At 47.0% G+C, this 25350-nt stretch overlaps 1 protein-coding gene across 1 annotated transcript in view; it reads right to left on the bottom strand.

Annotated features, from left to right (window-relative positions):
* The window catches only part of JPT2 (Jupiter microtubule associated homolog 2), a 117580-nt gene that overhangs the window by 17496 nt on the left and 74734 nt on the right, over window positions 1-25350 (bottom strand). Inside the window, exon 2 of the mRNA XM_063934636.1 lies at window positions 2205-2353. Coding sequence (XP_063790706.1) covers window positions 2205-2353 — 149 coding nt within the window. The remainder of the gene's footprint in view (window positions 1-2204; window positions 2354-25350) is intronic.

The raw sequence follows: 25350 nt of genomic DNA, 5'->3' as shown, positions 1-25350 counted from the left end.
AACCTAATAAATACTTTCTTTACTAGTAAGCTCAGGAGAGCCCACTAGGAGCACCCAGCTCTGGCCGGGCACAGATTCTAACTGAGGTCTGGGGGAGGGGCATAGAGGGAGGAGCCAGTGCACACCAGATAGTACCTAATCTTTTCTTTAGAGTGCCCAGTCTCCTGCGGAGCCCGTCTATTCCCCATGGTCCTTACGGAGTACCCAGCATCCACTAGGACGTCAGAGAAATAAAAAATCTTTACTGCAAACAGTCTACACCAAACAAGCGTACCGACACCACACACACAGGGAATGCCCTTTTTGAAGACCGTTCCCCCACAAGGCCCTTAGGAGGGACAGAGAGAGAGTATGCCAGCACACACCCCAGCACTATAAACCCAGGAATAACACAGTAACTTAATGTTAACCCAGTAGCTGCTGTTTATATATTGTTTTTTGCACCTAATTATGTGCCCCCCCTCTCTTTTTACCCTCTTCTACCATGTATCTGCAGGGGAGAGCCTGGGGAGCTTCCTCTCAGCGGAGCTGTGGAGAAAAAATGGCGCTGGTGAGTGCTGAGGAAGAAGCTCCGCCCCCTCGGCGGCGGGCTTCTGTTCCGCCTAAATATGCAATTTTTGGCGGGGGCTCATACATATATACAGTGCCCAGCTGTATATATGTTTAACTTTTGCCAAAAGAGGTCCCAAATGCTGCCCAGGGCGCCCCCCCTGCGCCCTGCACCCTTACAGTGACCGGAGTATGTGAGGTGTGTGGAAGCAATGGCGCACAGCTGCAGTGCTGTGCGTTACCTCCGTGAAGAACGGAGTCTTCTGCCGCCTGTGAAGTCTTCTTTGCTTCTCATACTCACCCGGCTTCTGTCTTCCGGCTCTGCGAGGGGGACGGCGGCGCGGCTCTGGGATCGGACGGCGAGGGTGAGATCCTGCGTACGATCCCTCTGGAGCTAATGGTGTCCAGTAGCCTAAGAAGCAGGACCTAGCTTCAGAGAGTAGGGCTGCTTCTCTCCCCTCAGTCCCACGATGCAGGGAGTCTGTTGCCAGCAGAGCTCCCTGAAAATAAAAAACCTAACAAAATACTTTCTCTCAGCAAACTCAGGAGAGCTCACTAAAAAGCACCCAGCTCGTCTGGGCACAGTATCAAACTGAGGTCTGGAGGAGGGGCATAGAGGGAGGAGCCAGTGCACACCAGAACCTAAATTCTTTCTTAAAGTGCCCATGTCTCCTGCGGAGCCCGTCTATCCCCACGGTCCTTACGGATTCCCCAGCATCCACTAGGACGTTAGAGAAAAAATATATCCTTACGCTGCTTGGTCACTTCTTACCAGCACATCGCGCACAGAATCCCGTATAATTGCTAAAGGTCTATGGTGTTGCAAACACTTTCTGAGATAACATGAACAGGTCAGGATTCTTGTTAAAGCTGGCACCAGTGAATTAAACAAACGCCCTTATCCAAGCAGTTACCCTATATGACCCTGGAAAACGTTACCCTGTGGGATTATTTCAGGGAAGTTTTCAGAATCAGTTTTCATACAGGAATCTAGAAAAAAAAAAAAAAAAGAAGCGACAGACACAGCTTGGTCTGGTGGTAACCATAGCTATAGGTGTGTCCCATAAAAATGCTTGAATTCTTTTACCGTACGAATCTTCACATTTCCTTCCTTTAGGTGAAACACACTCAGCTCATACAGCCTATGTACCATCTCAGCAGTCCTTCTCTGAAATTTAACTCATCTCCACCTCAATCCTCTTCATCTGTTCTTCATGCTCACTCTTTCCCATTTACTCACATCTTCACTTTCTTTAAGAAAATTGTCCATCTCGCTCTTTTTGCTTTGAAAATCATGATGCTCATTTAGAGTTGGGAGAAGAGAAGAGTTCAAGCAACAGTCTATACCTGGACAAACCAAGGTTTCGCCAATATGTAAAGTTACTTGATTTTCCTGCTTTGCTAACAGCTCAGAACCAGACCCCACACTTGTCTTCGCTGCTGTATGTAATCATGCATTTCTGGAGGCTAATGCACTATGGCTGCACTCCCACCTTCCACCCTGCCAGACTCACGGAAATGATTTCTCAATCGCCTGAAGTCAGATTTGATAAAATCTAACACCTAAGTCTTGTTGCAGTACTTTAGAGGACTCCTTACCTGGAACTTCTGTTCTGTAAGTCATAGGGTGTGAGCAGCCTTTCTAGAGAACTCACCTGGTGGGTTGGACTTCCTTGGTGCATTTTCTTGTTCTGGTGCTGACCCAAATATATTGTTTGACGCCTTTTGCTGTCGTCTTGGTGCAGAAACTTCCTCAGCATTGCCAAAAATGCAGCTTGAGCCCCCACCTGGTGGCTTCAACACCCTAAACAAGGACATGAAGGAAACACGGATTAATCATTCTGCAACGTTGGGTATAGATAACACATGAATAATTTTGCAGTCACACTGAGCGCTGAGAGTTCTTGGGTGTCAGATATGAATATCTAAATGTCCTCCTCTATGTCGATAAAATCACAAGAAAAATCCATAAAAAACAGAGGCCAAGTGCTGAAGAGTACTGAATGGACCAGCCATGCAGTTGGTTTCTCAGCCATCTACAGACAAACACAACAAAATGCAAACTAACTCTCAGAGGGGAAAAACCATGACTTACATGGTAGAGAGATGGCGGCCACTCCTACAACATAGAAATCAACTTTATACACTATACTTGCTTTCCCATCAGCTGTAGTTCGGGGGCAATTCAATTAGCCCTTAAACTGGATTTCTTCCTCACCCTCCTGAGGTGCAAACAGTTATCCACCAAACGTGCAATAGGCCATAGTGCCAAGGTTAGGTGCCCAGAGCTATGCAATTACTGTCTGCAGTAACATTGCAACTGGCACCGGAAGAACTAGCTACCGTGGATAACTATTTGCACCTCAGGAGGGTGCGGCACAAATCCATGTTAAAGGGGCAGTGAGCTTAGTGCTAGCAATAACCAAATAGCTCTGGGCACTTAACCCAAGAAGTAAAAGTATGAGGTAATTCCCGTGGCTAATTAAATTGTCCCATAGATTATCATGAAAAAATAAATAGATTTTAATTACCTACCGGTAAATCCTTTTCTCGTAGTCCGTAGAGGATACTGGGGTCCACATTAGTACCATGGGGTATAGACTGGTCCACTAGGAGCCTTGGGCACTTTAAGAAATCAATAGTGTGCACTGGCTCCTCCCTCTATGCCCCTCCTACCAGACTCAGTCTAGAAACTGTGCCAGAGACAGACCTATCCTAAGGAAGGATGTAACAGAACAGTGGTGAGATTCAAACCAGCACACACAAACAAGGCGAAAGCCATGCTAACCAGAACTGAACAGGAACAGCAATAGCTGAACCAACAATATTACTTAACAAAGTAACAGGGCAGGAAACACGAAGCACTGGGCGGGCAACCAGTATCCTCTACGGACTACGAGAAAAGGATTTACCGGTAGGTAATTAAAATCCTATTTTCTCTTACGTTCTAGAGGATATTGGGGTCCACATTAGTACCATGGGGATGTACCAAAGCTCCCAAACCAGGTGGGAGTGCGCTGAGGTTCCTGCAGAACTGATTGGCCTCTGAGACCTTCAGTTTGGTCAAAGTATCGAACTTGTAGAACTTAGCAAACATGTTCTAACCCGACCAAGCAGCTGCTCGGCAGAGCTGTAAAGCCAAGACACCCGGGCAGCCGCCCAGGAAGAACCCGGCGACCTAGTAGAGTGGGCCTGTACTTTAGGAACCAGCAATCCTGCCGTAGAATAAGCATGCTGGATAGTAAGTCTGATCCAGCGAGCAATAGACTGCTTTGCAGCAGGACACCCAATTTTCTTGGGATCATAGAGAACAAACAGCGAGTCAGGTTTTCTGCGACGAGCTGTCCTCTTCACGTAGATCTTCAAAGCCCTCACAACATCCAGGGACTTTGAGGTAGCAGAGGTGTCAGTAAGCACCAGAACCACAACAGGTTGGTTGATATGAAACGCAGACACCACCTTAGGAAGAAACTGCTGACTAGTTATGAGTTCAGCTCTATCCTCATGAAAAATCAAATAGGGGCTTTTGTTAGACAACGCCCCCAGTTCGGACACATGCCTAGCGGAAGCCAAGGCCAACAATGCAACAGTCTTCCACGTAAGAAACTTAACATCAACCTACTGTAAAGGTTCAAACCAGTCCGATTGCAGAAACTGCAACACCACGTTAAGATCCCAAGGTGCCGTGGGAGGCACAAAGGGCGGTTGGATGTGCAGAACACCATTTAAGAACATCTGAACCTCAGGGAGGAAAGCCAATTGTTTCTGGAAGAAAATGGACAAGGCCGAAATATGGGACTTTCAAGGAGCCTAAACTTAGGCCCACATCCACACCTGACTGAAGAAAAGGAGAAAACGTCCCAGTTGAAATTCCACTGCAGGAAATTTTCTGTTTTCACACCACGAGACATTTTTTTCCAAATACGGTGGTAATGTTTAGACGTTACCCCCTTCCTAGCTTGGATCAAGGTTGGAATAACCTTGTTCGGAATGCCTTTCTGTGCTAAAATCTGACGCTCAACTTCCATGCCGCCAAACGTAGCCGCGATTAGTCTTGATAGACGCACGGCCCCTGTTGCAGAAGATCCTCTCGCAGAGGCCACGGGTTCTCCAGGAGCAACTCCAGTAGATCCGCGTTGGCCCTTATCGGCCAATCTGGAGCAATGAGAATTGCTTGAACCTTTTCCCTTTTAAGTCTTTTGAGAATTCTTGGGATCAGAGGAAGAGGTGGGAACACGTAAATCATCTGGTAGACCCATGGAGTCACCAGAGCGTCCACCGCCACTGCTTGTAGGTCCCTCGACCTGGAACAATAGCGTTTTAGCTTCTTGTTGAGACCAGAAGACATAATGTCTAACTGTGGAATGCCCCACCGACTTCAGGATTCGAACACCTTTGGGTGAAGGCCGTGTCTGCTCAGGAAGTCCGCTTACCAGTTGTCTACCCCCGGAATGAAGATTGCCGACAGCGCCACCGCATGTCTTTCTGCCCAGAGGAGAATTTGTTACCTCTGACATTGCAGCCATGCTCTTCGTTCCACTTTGTCGGTTTATGTACGTTACTGCCGTCACATTGTCTGACTGAACCTGAATAGCTTGATCTTGAAGAAGTTGCGAAGCTAGAACAAGGGTGTTGTATATGGCCCTTCGTTCCAGAATGTTGATCGGAAGAACGGTTTCCTGACTTGACCACTTTCTTTGGAACTGTTCCCCTTGGGTGACTGCTCCCCAACCTCTGAGGCTTGCGTCCGTTGTTAGCAGATTCTACTTTTGAATCCTGAACAGTCAACCCTCAGTCAGGTGAGCAGTCTTGAGCCACCACAGAAGAGAAAATAAGATTTTACTTACCGATAAATCTATTTCTCGTAGTCCGTAGTGGATGCTGGGGACTCCGTCAGGACCATGGGGATTAGCGGCTCCGCAGGAGACCGGGCACAAAAATAAAGCTTTAGGATCAGGTGGTGTGCACTGGCTCCTCCCCCTATGACCCTCCTCCAAGCCTCAGTTAGGATACTGTGCCCGGACGAGCGTACACAATAAGGAAGGATTTTGAATCCCGGGTAAGACTCATACCAGCCACACCAATCACACCGTACAACTTGTGATCTGAACCCAGTTAACAGTATGACAAACGTAGGAGCCTCTGAACAGACGGCTCACAACAATAACAACCCAATTTTTTTGTAACAATAACTATGTACAAGTATTGCAGACAATCCGCACTTGGGATGGGCGCCCAGCATCCACTACGGACTACGAGAAATAGATTTATCGGTAAGTAAAATCTTATTTTCTCTGACGTCCTAGTGGATGCTGGGGACTCAGTCAGGACCATGGGGATTATACCAAAGCTCCCAAACAGGCGGGAGAGTGCGGATGACTCTGCAGCACCGAATGAGAGAACTCCAGGTCCTCTTTAGCCAGGGTATCAAATTTGTAGAATTTTACAAACGTGTTCTCCCCCGACCACGTAGCTGCTCGGCAGAGTTGTAATGCAGAGACCCCTCGGGCAGCCGCCCAGGATGAGCCCACCTTCCTTGTGGAATGGGCCTTGACAGATTTAGGCTGTGGCAGGCCTGCCACAGAATGTGCAAGTTGAAATGTGCTACAAATCCAACGAGCAATCGTCTGCTTAGAAGCAAGAGCACCCAGTTTGTTGGGTGCATACAGGATAACAGCAAGTCAGTTTTCCTGACTCCAGCCGTCCTGGAAACCTATATTTTCAGGGCCCTGACAACATCTAGCAACTTGGAGTCCTCCAAGTCCCTAGTAGCCGCAGGTACCACAATAAGCTGGTTCAGGTGAAACGCTAACACCACCTTAGGAAGAAACTGGGGACGAGTCCGCAGCTCTGCCCTGTCCGAATGGACAATCAGATATGGCTTTTGTGAGACAAAGCCGCCAATTCTGACACTCGCCTGGCCGAGGCCAGGGCCAACAGCATGGTCACTTTTCATGTGAGATATTTCAAATCCACAGATTTGAGCGGTTTAAAATGTGATTTGAGGAATCCCAGAACTACGTTGAGATCCCACAGTGCCACTGGAGGCACAAAAAGGGGGTTGTATATGCAATACTCCCTTGACAAACTTCTGGACTTCAGGAACTGAAGCCAATTCTTTCTGGAAGAAAATTGACAGGGCCGAAATTTGAACCTTAATGGACCCCAATTTGAGGCCCATAGACACTCCTGTTTGCAGGAAATGCAGGAATCGACCGAGTTGAAATTTCTTCTTGGGGCCTTCCTGGCCTCACACCACGCAACATATTTTCGCCACATGTGGTGATAATGTTGTGCGGTCACCTCCTTCCTGGCTTTGACCAGGGTAGGAATGACCTCTTCCGGAATGCCTTTTTCCCTTAGGATCTGGCGTTCCACCGCCATGCCGTCAAACGCAGCCGCGGTAAGTCTTGGAACAGACCTGGTACTTGCTGAAGCAAGTCCCTTCTTAGCGGCAGAGGCCATGAGTCCTCTGTGAGCATTTCTTGAAGTTCCGGGTGCCACGTCCTTCTTGGCCAATCCGGAGCCACGAGTATAGTTCTTACTCCTCTACGTCTTATAATTCTCAGTACCTTGGGTATGAGAAGCAGAGGAGGGAACACATACACCGACTGGTACACCCACGGTGTTACCAGAACGTCCACAGCTATTGCTTAAGGGTCTCTTGACCTGGCGCAATACCTGTCCAGTTTTTTGTTCAGGCGGGACGCCATCATGTCCACCTTTGGTCTTTCCCAACGGTTCACAATCATGTGGAATACTTCCCGATGAAGTCCCCACTCTCCCGGGTGGAGGTCGTGCCTGCTGAGGAAGTCTGCTTCCCAGTTGTCCACTCCCGGAATGAACACTGCTGACAGTGCTATCACATGATTTTTCGCCCAGCGAAGAATCCTTGCAGTTTCTGCCATTGCCCTCCTGCTTCTTGTGCCGCCCTGTCTGTTTACGTTGGCGACTGCCGTGATGTTGTCCCACTGGATCAATACCGGCTGACCTTGAAGCAGAGGTCTTGCTAAGCTTAGAACATTGTAAATTGCCCTTAGCTCCAGTATATTTATGTGGAGAGAAGTCTCCAGACTTGATCACACTCCCTGGAAATGTTTTCCCTGTGTGACTGCTCCCCAGCCTCTCAGGCTGGCATCCGTGGTCACCAGGACCCAGTCCTGAATGCCGAATCTGCGGCCCTTTAGTAGATGAGCACTCTGCAGCCACCGCAGAAGAAACACCCTTGTCCTTGGCGACAGGGTTATCCGCTGATGCATCTGAAGATGCGATCCGGACCATTTTTCCAGCAGATCCCACTGAAAAGTTCTTGCGTGAAATCTGCCGAATGGAATCGCTTCGTAAGAAGCCACCATTTTTCCCAGGACCCTTGTGCAATGATGCACTGACACTTTTCCTGGTTTTAGGAGGTTCCTGACTAGCTCGGATAACTCCCTGGCTTTCTTCTCCGGGAGAAACACCTTTTTCTGGACTGTGTCCAGAATCATCCCTAGGAACAGCAGACGTGTCGTCGGAAACAGCTGCGGTTTTGGAATATTTAGAATCCACCCGTGCTGTCGTAGAACTACTTGAGATAGTGCTACTCCGACCTCCAACTGTTCTCTGGACCTTGCCCTTATCAGGAGATCGTCCATTTTCTTTGAAGAAGAATCATCATTTCGGCCATTACCTTGGTAAGGACCCGGGGTGCCGTGGACAATCCAACCGGCAGCGTCTGAAACTGATAGTGACAGTTCTGTACCACGAACCTGAGGTACCCTTGGTGAGAAGGGCAAATTGGGACATGGAGGTAAGCATCCCTGATGTCCCGGGACACCATATAGTCCCCTTCTTCCTGGTTCGCTATCACTGCTCTGAGTGACTCCATCTTGATTTGAACCTTTGTATGTAAGTGTTCAAATATTTCAGATTTAGAATAGGTCTCACCGAGCCGTCTGGCTTCAGTACCACAATATAGTGTGGAATAATACCCCTTTCCTTGTTGTAGGAGGGGTACTTTGATTATCACCTGCTGTGAATACAGCTTGTGAATTGTTTCCACTACTGCCTCCCTGTCGGAGGGAGACGTTGGTAAAGCAGACTTCAGGAACCTGCGAGGGGGAGACGTCTCGAATTTCCAATCTGTACCCCTGGGATACTACTTGTAGGATCCAGGGGTCCACTTGCGAGTGAGCCCACTGCGTGCTGAAACTCTTGAGACGACCCCCCCACCGCACCTGAGTCCGCTTGTACGGCCCCAGCGTCATGCTGAGGACTTGGCAGAAGCGGTGGAGGGCTTCTGTTCCTGGAAATGGGCTGCCTGCTGCAGTCTTCTTCCCTTTCCTCTATCCCATGGCAGATATGACTGGCCTTTTGCCCGCTTGCCCTTATGGGGACGAAAGGACTGAGGCTGAAAAGACGTTGTCTTTTTCTCCTTTATACGGCAATACTTCCATGTGCCGTTTGGAATCTGCATCACCTGACCACTGTCGTGTCCATAAACAACTTCTGGCAGATATGGACATCGCACTTACTCTTGATGCCAGAGTGCAAATATCCCTCTGTGCATCTCGCATATATAGAAATGCATCCTTTAAATGCTCGATAGTCAATAAAATACTGTCCCTGTCAAGGGTATCAATATTTTCAGTCAGGGAATCCGACCAAGCCACCCCAGCACTGCACATCCAGGCTGAGGCGATCGCTGGTCGCAGTATAACACCAGTATGTGTGTATATACTTTTTAGGATATTTTCCAGCCTCCTATCAGCTGGCTCCTTGAGGGCGGCCCTATCTGGAGACGGTACCGCCACTTGTTTTGATAAGCGTGTGAGCGCCTTATCCACCCTAAGGGGTGTTTCCCAACGCGCCCTAACTTCTGGCGGGAAAGGGTATACCGCCAATAATTTTCTATTGGGGGAAACCCACGCATCATCACACACTTCATTTAATTTATCTGATTCAGGAAAAACTACAGGTAGTTTTTTTCACACTCCACATAATACCCTTTTTTTTTGTGGTACTTGTAGTATCAGAAATATGTAACACCTCCTTCATTGCCCTTAACAAGTAACGTGTGGCCCTAAAGGAAAATACGTTTGTTTCTTCACCGTCGACACTGGAGTCAGTGTCTGTGTCGACCGACTGAGTTAAAAGGACGTTTTAACGCCCCTGACGGTGTTTGAGACGCCTGGACAGGTACTAATTGGTTTGCCGGCCGTCTCATGTCGTCAACCGACCTTGCAGCGTGTTGACATTATCACGTAATTCCTTAAATAAGCCATCCATTCCGGTGTCGACTCCCTAGAGAGTGACATCACCATTACAGGCAATTGCTCCGCCTCCTCACCAACATCGTCCTCATACATGTCGACACACACGTACCGACACACAGCACACACACAGGGAATGCTCTGATAGAGGACAGGACCCCACTAGCCCTTTGGAGAGACAGAGGGAGAGTTTGCCAGCACACACCAAAACGCTATAATTATACAGGGACCACCTTTATATAAGTGTTTTTCCCTTATAGCATCTTAATATATATAATCATATCGCCAAATAAGTGCCCCCCCTCTCTGTTTTAACCCTGTTTCTGTAGTGCAGTGCAGGGGAGAGCCTGGGAGCCTTCCCACCAGCATTTCTGTGAGGGAAAATGGCGCTGTGTGCTGAGGAGAATAGGCCCCGCCCCCTTTTCGGCTGGCTTCTTCTCCCGTTTTTCTGAGACCTGGCAGGGGTTAAATACATCCATATAGCCCCAGGGGCTATATGTGATGTATTTTTTAGCCAGAACAAGGTATTCTCATTGCTGCCCAGGGCGCCCCCTGCAGCGCCCTGCACCCTCCGTGACCGCTGGTGTGAAGTGTGTGACAACAATGGAAAAGTCTTCTGCCGCCGGTTTCTGGACCTCTTCACTTTTCGGCATCTGCAAGGGGGTCGGCGGCGCGGCTCCGGGACCGGACTCCATGGCTGGGCCTGTGTTCGATCCCTCTGGAGCTAATGGTGTCCAGTAGCCTAAGAAGCCAATCCATCCTGCACGCAGGTGAGTTCACTTCTTCTCCCCTAAGTCCCTCGTTGCAGTGAGCCTGTTGCCAGCAGGACTCACTGTAAAATAAAAAACCTAAAAACTTTTTCTAAGCAGCTCTTTAGGAGAGCCACCTAGATTGCACCCTGCTCGGACGGGCACAAAAACCTAACTGAGGCTTGGAGGAGGGTCATAGGGGGAGGAGCCAGTGCACACCACCTGATCCTAAAGCTTTATTTTTGTGCCCTGTCTCCTGCGGAGCCGCTATTCCCCATGGTCCTGACGGAGTCCCCAGCATCCACTAGGACGTCAGAGAAATCCTGGCTTTTGGCGACAGACATATCCTCTGGTGCATGTGGAGATGCGATCCGGACCATTTGTCCAACAGATCCAGCTGGAATGGACTTGCATGAAACCTTCCGTACTGCAGAGCCTCGTAAGAGGCTACCAGAAGGCGAATGCACTGATGCAGATACCCGGGTTAGTTTTAGGACATCCCGCACCATTGACTGGATTACCAATTCCTTTTCAAATGGAAGGAACACCCTTTGTTCCTCCATAACCAGGATCATTCCTAGGAACGGCAGCCTCTGTGTTGGTTCCATGTGGGATCTTGGCAGGTTTAGAATCCACCCGTGATCCTGGAGAAGTCGGGTTGAGTGGGCAATGCTGTCCAACAGCCTCTTCCTGGAAGGCAATTTTATCAGCAGGTTGTCCAGGTATTGTCAAAGTCAGAAAAATATCACGATGCACACTGCCATATTTGCACCTCATACATGTCCGCTCTGCGCATGCGTACACTCTCCCGTGCGTGCGCATACACGCAGTTGCGTGCACCCGCAGGCGCACGGTATGGGCATTTACGGTAGAGATTGTATGCGTCTAGCGGGCGACTCTTTCGTTACATATTTTCACCATATAATGTATTTTGTAGATTATGGTCCCTTTGATAGAATCTGAAAGTTTGGTTAATGTAGAATGTTCATGGACAGAGAAATCCCTCTTTGTTTGATACGAAGGGTCAGACAGGAGTAATACAGTGGTGTTTAGTATCCATCGGAAGAGTATTTAATTAGCAATATTCCGGTGTTGGTTTGAAGCGGATTAATCGCTCGTGCGAATAGTTATGGACATAAGAAGTTTATGTCCATTTACTATTATTTGCACTTACTTATCCATGCGGCGGGAAACCTAGTTTCCCACCCACCTGAGCAGTTGGAAATCGTCACAGCCCACCTGTATGAATCAACCTATGACCTTTTGTTATAATGCGAGGAGGAATTCCTGTGTCCAATGAACAATGAGATTGTAGGGACCATTGAATTGTATTGTGTGTGGGGCATAAATAGACAAGCCGATCACATCCAGCTCACTCTTCAACGGTTCTCATTGCTGAAAATCGGGAGCTGGATGTCCAGAGGCGCATGCGATCGTTTCCTTTGTGCGTAAGTTTTCTCCGCAATCATATTGTCTTTCTTGTTGTTGTGGGCCATTTCTCTCTCTCTCTCTTCTCCCCTTTCTCTCTTAATTTTCCTGCAAACGTAATTGTATTATATTGTATTTCCTGTGTAGTTATCTGGTTAGTTAGTCTATGTTATATTGTAGTGTGTGACTTGTATTGTTTTATTCCTTTTGCAAGTATAACATTCATAATATATATATAAGGCGTTGGACCCTAAGCCCAGGTATCTGTGTATTTCTTATAGTGTTAAGTATTCTCAGAGCGTCGGTGACGCTCAAACAGCTTTTAAGTTAATAAGGTTACACTGTGTTGCATCTACACCCTATCTCTACACTAAGGTTTTACTGCACATTACATTGTTTATGGTTTAGATATAAAGGTTTAACATTGTGAGCGTCTGCGCCGCTGGTGATCTCCTCGTGGTCCCGAGCGGCCGCTACGCTATAGCGAACCATTACGTTAGTCAGCAGCCAATAGAGTGCCTGCCTGTGATCTCTTGGCCATGAGCGAACGTGACGCTTGAGCGTCTCGACCACGGCTAAGCGATTGTTACGCAACGTGCGTACCCTTACGGTACTCCATACGTGAATTGCGTACAGTGTTCTTAGACCTCATAAAGGGTTTTATATAAGATAAATATTTAGCTTTATCAATTGGCGGCTCGTCCTGTCCTTCACATATCTCTGCTAGGTAATTTCAGCAGACATTATCCATCAGCAAAGGGCGGGAGATCATATTCTTCGCAGTGCTGACGGGATAAGCGTCTGCTTCGCTTAGTAAAGGGTGCTGAAGGAATCCGGAACCGGAGGTAAGAACAACACACTAGTGTCTTTTAAAACTGTTTATTTCTGTCTTGCGTACACACGCACATATCTGCATTTCTTTTTCATTCGTGTATTTTCATATATCACTCTCCTGTTTGCCATTTTATAATTGATAAAACGTGCTAAGAGAGATTTGTCGCTATTTCATAGTTAAAGTGTAAAAGTAATGCGTTAAGGGATAAAGTGTAAAGCACAAACGCAGCTCTACCTAAAGGTAAAAGGAGAGATTGGTGTGTTGCGCGGTAGACGATCGAGGATCATCTACATTGATAAACGTGTTAGTTGTGTTACGGTGGACATTGGTTTTGTGTACACGTGTCTCTAACAAAGGGCTGAGACTCGCGTACGCAAAGGCCGACGCACGCAGCGTAAATTATGCAACGGAGCGTCTGGGTACGCCCACGTAACTCAAGTCACACGATAGTGTTGATTTTTAAAAAAGGCGATAAATAGCGCAACAGGCGATAAATAGCGCAACAGGCGATAAAGAGCGCAAATCTATTTTAAATCCGAAATTTAAATTAACAGATCCTTCTCCAAATTTACAACACATCTGGTCTAAAGAAAAATTTCTGCGCAGAAATAGAAATAAAAGTGTGTATGTGGTGAGTGTTTGTTTTTACAATTTTGGGGATTGAACCACAGAAATCATCGAGTTCTCGTGAAGGTACATACGTGTAAGTGACATACATGGTGGCTAGGGAGGCATCTCTGGTTAAACATAAAATTTGAGCATTAGAGTGTAGCAGACCAGGAGGTCATACTGTAACACACCAGGAGGTCAGACCAGGAGGTCGCATAACAGACCAGGAGGTCCAGGTACAGCAGACAAGGAAGTCCGCTATAGAGACAAGGCACAACACCAAGAAGGGTTGGTGCAACACCCATATAGGCCATAAAGCTCAGGCTGAAGGAATTCGCAGCTGCTGAATGTCGATTCCACTGGTCGCTCCGTACATAAGATTAGTTGCTTATGTACTGAACGATTGTACCGCACGTAATTGTGTGCATTAGTTAGTAACCTGACCAGTACCATTTGTGTACAAACCCGGTCATAAACGCTATTTGTACATTCTAACGTGATTTGTGTAATTTTTTATTTTATCAAAAAGGGAAGTTCGCTGGTCACTCAGGAATTATCCGACAACCCCACCTTTACTGGAAAGGGTTAATGCTCTTCGGATCACACTCACATGTTCCAGTAAACGAAGGTTAATAGGGGCCCTGGGTCGAGTACGCCAGCACTATATCAGTGTGTGGGCATATTGGTCGGCGTGGGCGAGTGAGTGAGGTGCTCGGTAAACTTCACCGTCAGCCTATCTTTGAATATTTTGGTTTTTTGTAAGGGTTCGCTGAAGACCCTGATATAAAGGTCAGAGGTAGAGCAAGCAACACCTGCAAATTATGGGGGCCAGTTGTTCAGGAAGGGGGCGATCAACCTCGGTTCGGGTTGATTCTGTAAACCGACCAGTCGGGTCGGCAAGGTATGTAATGTGTGAAAAATACGGAAGGCACACAGAAATTTTATGTGATGAATGGGAGAAAATGACTGTACATGACGGGGAGAAATTCCCAAGAGTAGGTAGCTTCAGCCCAGAAGTGTTAATGAATTTAAGGAGAAGGATATGTCTCATTAAATCAACAAAGAGACGAATCCAACATTATGATTATTTGCAGCTATGGCAACAGGAGGGTGAAATACAGAGAGGATTGGCTCAGGCGGCAGGATCTGGTCCTATCAAGAAACTGATAGCCACGGCCCCGCCGCCACCATACATATCAGGAGAGAAATTGGTTGCGGAGAATGACGCATTAGGGTGTAACAAACAGGCACTTAGCAACTGTATAAATGTTAAGGATAATGTTAATAAGTTAACCAATGCAAGTATTAACCCGTGCAAGTTGTACCCTGTTTTGAACTTTCCCCAGGAGTGTGATCAAGAGGACGAATCGGCAACAATATCGGCGCTCTCTCTAGCAGCCACCGTATCAGAAACAGTAGGCACGGCCCAACCCATAAGATTAGTAACAAAGCCCCCTAGCGGAGGGACAGGTGAGGTCGTATCAACGGGTAAGTACGGCACCATACACTATGCTGAGACTATTTCACCACAGGCTGTAGAACCTACACAGAATGATGTTGTTAGAATTAATCCTGTTAAGGTAATAGTAGTGCCAAATGGGAAAACGGACACTCCAGGAGTCACTCCTGTTAGGAACATTGCCATGTACAGCCCGTTTTCCCGAATGGAATTAAGGACCATAGTGTCTGAATTCCCTGACCCCAGAAAAGATTTAGTTGCTAGCCAGAAATACATCAGAGACCTAGGAAACACTTTAGAGCCCAATAACAAAGATTGGCAGGTATTGCTGAGGGCTTGTTTACCCTCCAATGTCGACGCAGCTCAATTTTTAGCTGACTGTGGACTGGATCAGGATGTACCTCTTACAGATGTGTACAACAAAGATAACGTAAAAAGAATAAATTCACAGTTAAAGGAGTATTTCCCAGCTGTAGCCAAATGGAATAGAATTTTTTCCATTAAACAAAAAGAGTCAGAAACAGCTGCTGATTATTTTCACCGGGCATTATTAGAAATGGCAAAATACACTGGATTAGAGGACATTAGGACCAATGCAAATCATCAAGAAGTAGCAGTATCTGTGCTAATGGATGGTTTAAAAGAGGCATTAAAGACCAGGGTACAGACCACACAACCATGTTGGCGAGGTCTGTCGGTGGCTACTTTGAGAGAGGCTGCTATTGATCACGACCGGAATATCACCAGACACAGGGAATCACAAGGTGATAAGTTAATGTCAGTAAGTATACAGGCCCTGACCACAAAACAAAACAGCCTGTGTTTATCACCAAACCCTGTGGGTAAGTCAAATGTGGTAACATGTTATTTTTGTCATAAACAGGGACACATAGCACGAGACTGTAGAGCGAAAAATTCGCAAAGATCATACCAACCCCCTAGACAACGACACGACACACGACATTGGGAGCAAGGTCCGCAGAGACTGAGTTATGAGCCACATACAGGGGAAACAAAAAGATACCCCCCGAACAGAGACTGGCAAGCCACTGGTAGTTCCCATTTAACCCCTTCACAAGTAGTTGCTGCCAGCGGGATTCAGGGAGGTCACCATACCCAATAGGGGTGTGGCCATACCTGTAATCTGCAGCCAGTAAAATTGATTGCAAGTCTTGGAAGTGAACCCGAAATTGCAATCAATGTAGCTGGTAAATCATTAAACTTTCTTGTAGATACAGGGGCGGCCAAATCAGTGATAAATTCGACAGTGGGCATGAGAACCACTGGTAAGACAATTCCAGCCATGGGAGTAACAGGAGTAGTCCAGCACTACCCTGTTAGCAAACCAGCCGAGATTACAGTAGGGCCGTTACATACCAAGCATTCCTTTTTGCTGGCTGCATCGGCACAGACTAATCTCCTGGGAAGAGACTTATTGTGCAAAATGGGGTGCGTCATTTATTGTACTCCTGAAGGTGTATTCTTGGACATACCTGAGAATCACGCTCAGGAAGTGCGAGACATGTTAGACTCCCCATCAAAATTAATGTCACATACCATTATGACAAATAGGACTCCATCCCAAGTAGAGGAAATGACATCCCAGATACCAGAGTCACTTTGGACTAAAGATGGACAGGACACTGGATTAATGGCAAACGTAGCTCCGGTAGTTGTACAAGTAAAAGATGGTAGGATAGCTCCAAAAATCCCACAGTACCCTCTGAAGCCAGAGGTGGAGTTAGGAGTGTATCCCGTAATAGAGCGCTTGCTACAACAGGGCATTCTGGTAAGAACGTCCAGCACTGCCAATAGTCCCATCTTCCCTGTGAAAAAGAGTGGGGGGAGGGGTTACCGGCTAGTGCAGGATCTAAGGGGGATTAACAAAATAGTTGAGAGTCAGTTCCCCGTAGTGCCAAATCCAGCTGTCATCCTTATGCAAATCCCTCCCACTGCGAAATTTTTCACTGTTATTGACCTCTGCTCCGCCTTCTTTTCGGTACCTCTGCACCCTGACAGCCAATATTTGTTTGCATTCACATACAGAGGAGTCCAATACACATGGACTCGATTACCACAAGGTTTCATAGACAGTCCAAGTATATTTTCCCAGGCTTTGCATGATTGTTTACAGTCTTTCCAACCAGAGAGTGGATCAGTATTAATACAGTACGTGGATGATCTACTACTGTGTTCTGATTCATTGGAAGCATCCCTGAAGGATACGAAACAGCTCCTGTTTCATCTTTCAGACACAGGACACAAGGTTACCAAAGACAAGTTGCAATTATGCCAAACTAAGGTAAAATATTTGGGACACTGTCTAACACAAGGACTGAGACACCTGACCGCTGATAGAATTCAAGCAATTAGAGACATGACTCTGCCACAAACCCAGCAACAGATCAGAACATTTTTAGGAATGTGTGGGTACTGCCGTAACTGGATCCCAGGGTTTTCCATTCTAGCGTTACCTTTGCAGGAGATGGTTTCCTCAAACAAACCTGATCGGATTTCGCATACAGACGAGTCCGAGATGGCATTTGAGAGACTTAAACAGTGCCTAACGCAGGCACCAGCATTAGGTATGCCAGACTATGGGAAACCCTTTGAGCTGTACGGAACAGAAAGTGCTGGTTGCGCGGCAGGCGTCTTAACCCAAAAGCACGGTGATGCCAGCAGGCCAGTAGCATACTACAGCGCTCAGCTAGACACGGTAGCGCGATCCCTCCCCACATGCTTGCGAAGCGTTGCTGCGATAGCATTGCTAGTAACGAAAAGCGAAGATGTAGTGCTAGGTCACAACCTCACAATTCATACACCACATGCAGTGTCAGCCTTGCTAAATTCTGCCCAAACCAGGCACGTCTCATCAGCGCGGTTTACAAGATGGGAATTGGCACTAATGGCCCCCGTAAACATCACCATAAGGAGATGCAGTGCATTAAATCCTGCAACATATCTCCCAGGTGTGCCTGGACAGGCACAAAGGGTGGAGGATGAGAGTGGTGGGGAAGGAGAATTTAACACAAAGGAAGACACACATGATTGTATGGAATATTTGACCCAAAATTTTACCGCAAGGCCTGACATCAGTGACAACCCACTGGAAGATGTAGATCTAACTTTCTACACGGACGGTAGTTGTCACAGACAGTCAGACTCGGGAGATTTGTGTACTGGATACGCAGTCGTAGATGACCAAGGCACCATAGAAGCGGAACCGCTAGGCCCACCTCACTCAGCCCAGGTTGCTGAACTGGTCGCCCTAACCAGAGCATGTGAATTGGCTAAGGGCAAATCAGCCAATATCTACACCGACTCTAGATACGCATTCGGGGTAGTCCATGATTTCGGAGCCCTATGGCGCCTCAGAAATTTCATGACGGCAGCTGGTACACCGGTAGCGCATGCAGCTCACATCAAAAGGCTTCTAACAGCGATACAGGAACCCGACAGAGTGGCTGTTATCAAGTGTAAAGCACACACATATAGCCAAGACCCAGTATCACTTGGTAACAGCCGAGCAGACGAAGCAGCTAAGTTAGCAGCTGGGACCCCCAGACAGACAGACACCACACAACTGATGGTATTTAATACCATCAACACACAGAAGTTGTGTGAAATGCAAAATTTGTGTTCCACACAGGAAAAGGCAGTCTGGAAGGCAAAGGGATATGGCCAGGAGTCCTCAGGACTCTGGACGGATGGACAAGGTAAACCGGTGGCCCCCAGAGCATATCTTCCATGTTTAGCTGAGGCAGCACACGGGCTGACTCATCTGGGCAAGGAAGGAATGTGCAAGTTGGTAAGAGCATATTGGTGCGCCCCAGGATTTTCATCTCATGCAGGTAAGAGAGCAATGTCATGCCTTACCTGTTTGAGAAAGAACATCGGAAAGGCAATACCAACAGAACCATCTCATATCCCACCTGCAGGCGGCCCTTTTCAGGTAATACAGATTGACTTTATTCAATTACCCCCTTGTCGAAATTTGAAATATGTACTTGTTTGTATAGATGTGTTCTCAAATTGGGTCGAAGCATTTCCTGCGGCCACAAATACCGCTATGTTTACTGCTAAGAAAATTGTGCAGGAATTTGTATGTAGATATGGTATCCCTAGAATAATTGAAAGTGATAGGGGTACCCATTTTACAGGTGATGTCTTTCAAGGAATGTGTAAGTTGATGGGAATTAATAGCAAGCTGCACACTCCATACCGTCCACAGGCGAGTGCGAAGGTGGAAAGAGTGAACAGCACTATTAAAAAATAAACTGAGCAAAGTTATGGCAGAGACAGGATTGACATGGCCAGAAGCTCTACCCATTGTACTGTACAGCATCAGAACCACTCCCAGGTCCCCTCTTAATCTGTCTCCCTTTGAAATCTTGTTTGGTCGACAACCGCATGTTATGATTAACCCTCAGGATGATTTGAAGTGTAACAATGAAGTGACTGTAAAATACTTGATTAACATGAGTAAACAGCTAAGGAATCAAAATGATAATTTGAAGTTAGTGATTCCTGATTTACCAGATAGTAATTGTCATGACATTGAACCTGGGGATTATGTAATGATACGGAATTTTCTACGCTCAGGTTGCCTTATTGACAGATAGGAAGGACCATACCAAGTCTTATTGACTAGCACTACAGCATTGAAAGTTGCCGAGAGAGAGACTTGGGTTCATTCGTCCCACTGTAAGAAGGTTGCTGATCCAGAGAGGTCCCGTGATAAGGAACAGACGGTAGAGGAAGTTGTATCACTGGAGTGTCTGTTCCAGGAGGACTGAGGCGGCACCTGAGCATTGAGAATCACAAGATCAAAAGCAGTTGTCGATTCCCTGTTCCCTTTTATTGTTTTTCTCCACTTCCCATCCCCTCTCCCTCAAATTATTTTTTCCCCCCTTCTCATTCTTCTTCGTTTCCTCCTATAAGATGGACTTGCCCCAAGAGACTGTGATCCGGATTTTCCTGTTGACCATGATGTTGACCAGAGCAGTCTGTTCCGGCGAGAGTACCATGGAGGTCAAGAGAGGTTCTGGAATGGGTTCTGATGACAGAGATGGAGGCGTAGTTTCCCAAGAACAACATAATCAACAAGCAAAGGCGAGTATCAGAAAACGATCCGATAGCATTGACCATAGAAGGAATTGTGAAGGATTGTTAGCTGAAGAAAACTGTATCTGTAGGCTCTGTGACAACGTAGTTGAGGATGGGTGCATCAAGAAATGCCAATCCAGTTTTAATATCCACATGGACCGGCATCCCTTGAGTGACTATCACTCCTTAGTGGGTAGTGTGCTAAATCAAACAGATTGTTGGGTATGCTCTCAAGTACCTCAAGGTCATAGCAAATCAGGACTAGTACCATTTCCTTTAACGATAGGGGAGGTACTTGAGCTAAGTGGTGGGAGGCCGGTGGACAGGAGGTTTAATATCTCCAGTCCTCCTAGTTTGAAGCTCCACCAATATCATGTGGATAGATCCCTCATATGTTTTAACATTTCCAATCCCCGAAAGCCGGGAAATTGGGAAGTGTCATGGAGTAACCAAACCATGACCTTTTCATATAGAGCAGATAGAATGCCGACAGATACAGAGCTTATACGCCACATAGCCAGTAGAGGAAAATCTTTCCGATATAGGTATACCCTAGGAAATAGGATTACGAGAGTTGGAGAGGTATCACCAGGATACTGTGCACATATCGTACAAGCTGATACGTGTACTAGACAGATGGGAGAATTAGGGTTAGGAGAATTCACATGGAAGATGTGTAATATGGTTATGTCCTACTCCGTCCCATATGTTCTCCCCGATGATGCATATTTCATATGCGGGAGGAAGGCGTATAAGTGGCTTGCCCCAAACTCTGAAGGATTGTGTTATATTGGAAAAGTACTGCCTGAAGTAATGACTGTATCACATGCCAAAATGAAAGATATACACCGTGTTGCCCAAGCTCCTTATACTCACACCCATTACGAGCACGTAGTTAAACGGCACCTGATAGAAAGAACAGAGCATCCGGCCTCTGACATGATTCATGAATCCACCGGGATTCAGTTTCTAATCGCGTTAGATTTCACTCGCACCGCCAGAGGAGTGTTGAATTATAAATACATATCTGCGCTCGCAAATTTGTTAGACAATATCACAGAAATGTATGATGACACTTTTAGGTATACTGGAAGAGAGCTTCAAGCTTATAAAACAGAACTGGTTCAGCATAGAATGGTTCTCAATTATCTCACGGCAGTGACAGGTGGATATTGTGTCACACTGGCAACGCAGTACGGCGTGAAATGTTGCACATATATTACAAATAGTACCGAGGACCCGGTCGAGGTCATAGACCAGAAGATGGACGATATTCTCCAATTGAAGTGGGAATTTCGCAGGAGACACAATCTCACTCTTGCTGCTGTAGGTAATGAGCTGACTGGTTGGGTGTCATGGTTGAACCCGCGAAATTGGTTCTCTGGTTTAGGAGAATGGGCTCAAGGAGTCATAATGGATGTTGGGAAGTTTCTCCTATGTATCTTAGGTGTTATCATAACGATTGGCTTGATATTTAGATGCGGTCAGGCTTTAACGAAGTGTAAACGAAGTACCAGGGTGATGAGTTTAAGGAGTGAGGAAATTGTAATTCCAATGGATTTGATTTATGACCCAAATGTAGAAACAATGATGTGATGAAAATGCGATTTCTACGGTCCGTTTCTTTCACCTGTTTTTCCGTTTTCTCCAAGGTAAAAAGACCCACTTGGACGAGGAATTTGATGATCCTGTATACAGACAACTGATGGATTAAAGAAGAAGTTTTGACAACCTTATACACAGATATTTGATGAACTTTGCCATAGACCCCCAGTTTCCCTAGAAATTTTAAAATTACGCTAGCCCAACACTTTTGTAAGTCTATGGACATTGACAAAGCTTTTTGCCCACACGCCTTTTGGCAAAAGCACAAAGACGACTGCATTCAACAGACACCGAACAAGACTTCAACCGACAAATGTTCATTTACCTGACATAGAATACCACTGCATTTACCGTAATTATGTTTCTCTGACGTCCTAGTGGATGCTGGGACTCCGTCAGGACCATGGGGAATAGCGGCTCCGCAGGAGACAGGGCACAAAAGTAAAAGCTTTAGGATCAGGTGGTGTGCACTGGCTCCTCCCCCTATGACCCTCCTCCAAGCCTCAGTTAGGTTTTTGTGCCCGGCCGAGAAGGGTGCAATCTAGGTGGCTCTCATAAAGAGCTGCTTAGAGTAAAAGTTTTGATAGTTTTCTTATTTTCAGTGAGTCCTGCTGGCAACAGGCTCACTGCAATGAGGGACTTAGGGGAGAAGAAGTGAACTCACCTGCGTGCAGGATGGATTTGCTTCTTAGGCTACTGGACACTAGCTCCAGAGGGACGATCACAGGTACAGCCTGGATGGGTCACCGGAGCCGCGCCGCCGACCCCCTTGCAGTTGCCGAAGTAAGAAGAGGTCCAGAAACCGGCGGCTGAAGGCTTTTCAGTCTTCATGAGGTAGCGCACAGCACTGCAGCTGTGCGCCATTGCTCTCAGCACACTTCACACCAACGGTCACTGAGGGTGCAGGGCGCTGGGGGGGCGCGCCCTGGGCAGCAATGTTAATACCTTTTCTGGCTAAAAAGAATACATCACATATAGTCCCTGAGGCTATATGGATGTATTTCACCCCTGCCAGGTCTCAGAAAAACCGGGAGAAAAGCCCGCCGGAATAGGGGGCGGGGCCTATCTCCTCAGCACACAGCGCCATTTTCCCTCACAGAACTGCTGGTGGGAAGGCTCCCAGGCTCTCCCCTGCACTGCACTACAGAAACAGGGTTAAAACAGAGAGGGGGGGCACTTATTTGGCGATATGATTATATATTAAGATGCTATAAAGGGAAAACACTTATATAAAGGTTGTCCCTGTATAATTATAGCGTTTTGGTGTGTGCTGGCAAACTCTCCCTCTGTCTCCCCAAAGGGCTAGTGGGGTCCTGTCCTCTATCAGAGCATTCCCTGTGTGTGTGCTGTGTGTCGGTACGTGTGTGTCGACATGTATGAGGACGATGTTGGTGAGGAGGCGGAGCAATTGCCTGTAATGGTGATGTCACTCTCTAGGGAGTCGACACCGGAATGGATGGCTTATTTAAGGAATTACGTGATAATGTCAACACGCTTCAAGGTCGGTTGACGACATGAGACGGCCGGCAAACAAATTAGTACCTGTCCAGGCGTCTCAAACACCGTCAGGGGCTTTAAAACGCCCATTTACCTCAGTCGGTCGACAGACACAGACACGGACACTGACTCCAGTGTCGACGGTGAAGAAACAAACGTATTTTCCTTTAGGGCCACACGTTACATGTTAAGGGCAATGAAGGAGGTGTTACATATTTCTGATACTACAAGTACCACAAAAAAGGGTATTATGTGGGTGTGAAAAAACTACATGTAGTTTTTCCTGAATCAGATAAATTAAATGAAGTGTGTGATGATGCGTGGGTTTCCCCAGATAGAAAATTATTGGCGGTATACCCTTTCCCGCCAGAAGTTAGGGCGCGTTGGGAAACACCCCTTAGGGTGGATAAGGCGCTCACACGCTTATCAAAACAAGTGGCGTTACAGTCTCCAGATACGGCCGCCCTCAAGGAACCAGCTGATAGGAGGCTGGAAAATATCCTAAAAAGTATATACACACATACTGGTGTTATACTGCGACCAGCTATCGCCTCAGCCTGGATGTGCAGCGCTGGGGTGGCTTGGTCGGATTACCTGACTGAAAATATTGATACCCTTGACAGGGACAGTATTTTATTGACTATAGAGCACAGAGAGATATTTGCACTCTGGCATCAAGAGTAAGTGCGATGTCCATATCTGCCAGAAGATGTTTATGGACACGACAGTGGTCAGGTGATGCAGATTCCAAACGGCAATTGCCGTATAAAGGGGAGGAGTTATTTGGGGTCGGTCCATCGGACCTGGTGGCCACGGCAACAGCTGGAAAATCCACCTTTTTTACCCTAAGTCACATCTAAGCAGAAAAAGACACCGTCTTTTCAGCCTCAGTCCTTTCGTCCCCATAAGGGCAAGCGGGCAAAAGGCCAGTCATATCTGCCCAGGGATAGAGGAAAGGGAAGAAGACTGCAGCAGGCAGCCCATTCCCAAGAACAGAAGCCCTCCACCGCTTCTGCCAAGTCCTCAGCATGACGCTGGGGCCGTACAGGGCCCCTGGATCCTACAAGTAGTATCCCAGGGGTACAGATTGGAAATTCGAGATGTCTCCCCCTCGCAGGTTCCTGAAGTCTGCTTTACCAACGTCTCCCTCCGACAGGGAGGCAGTATTGGAAACAATTCACAAGCTGTATTCCCAGCAGGTGATAATCAAAGTACTCCTCCTACAACAAGGAAAGGGGTATTATTCCACACTATATTGTGGTACTGAAGCCAGACGGCTCGGTGAGACCTATTCTAAATCTGAAATATTTGAACACTTACATACAAAGGTTCAAATCAAGATGGAGTCACTCAGAGCAGTGATAGCGAACCAGGAAGAAGGGGACTATATGGTGTCCCGGGACATCAGGGATGCTTCCTCCATGTCCCAATTTGCCCTTCTCACCAAGGGTACCTCAGGTTCGTGGTACAGAACTGTCACTATCAGTTTCAGACGATGCCGGTTGGATTGTCCACGGCACCCCGGGTCTTTACCAAGGTAATGGCCGAAATGATGATTCTTCTTCAAAGAAAATGGACGATATCCTGATAAGGGCAAGGTCCAGAGAACAGTTGGAGGTCGGAGTAGCACTATCTCAAGTAGTTCTACGACAGCATGGGTGGATTCTAAATATTCCAAAACCGCAGCTGTTTCCGACGACAATTTGCTGTTCCTAGGGATGATTCTGGACACAGTCCAGAAAAGGGTGTTTCTCCCGGAGAAGAAAGCAAGGGAGTTATCCGAGCTAGTCAGGAACCTCCTAAAACCAGGAAAAGTGTCAGTGCATCATTGCACAAGGGTCCTGGGAAAAATGGTGGCTTCTTACGAAGCGATTCCATTCGGCAGATTTCATGCAAGAACTTTTCAGTGGGATCTGCTGGAAAAATGGTCCGGATCGCATCTTCAGATGCATCAGCGGATAACCCTGTTTTCAAGGACAAGGGTGTTTCTTCTGCGGTGGCTGCAGAGTGCTCATCTACTAAAGGGCCGCAGATTCGGCATTCAGTACTGGGTCCTGGTGACCACGGATGCCAGCCGGAGAGGCTGGGGAGCAGTCACACAAGGAAAAAAATTTCCAGGGAGTGTGATCAAGTCTGGAGACTTCTCTCCACATAAAACAATGCTCTAAGCTTAGCAAGACCTCTGCTTCAAGGTCAGCCGGTATTGATCCAGTGGGACAACATCACGGCAGTCGCCCACGTAAACAGACAGGGCGGCACAAG

The sequence above is a fragment of the Pseudophryne corroboree genome, chromosome 7 (genome assembly GCF_028390025.1).
Source record: "Pseudophryne corroboree isolate aPseCor3 chromosome 7, aPseCor3.hap2, whole genome shotgun sequence".
Taxonomy (NCBI): Eukaryota; Metazoa; Chordata; class Amphibia; order Anura; family Myobatrachidae; genus Pseudophryne; species Pseudophryne corroboree.
Note: the sequence above shows the minus strand (reverse complement) of the source record. Positions and strands in the feature narration are given on the sequence as shown.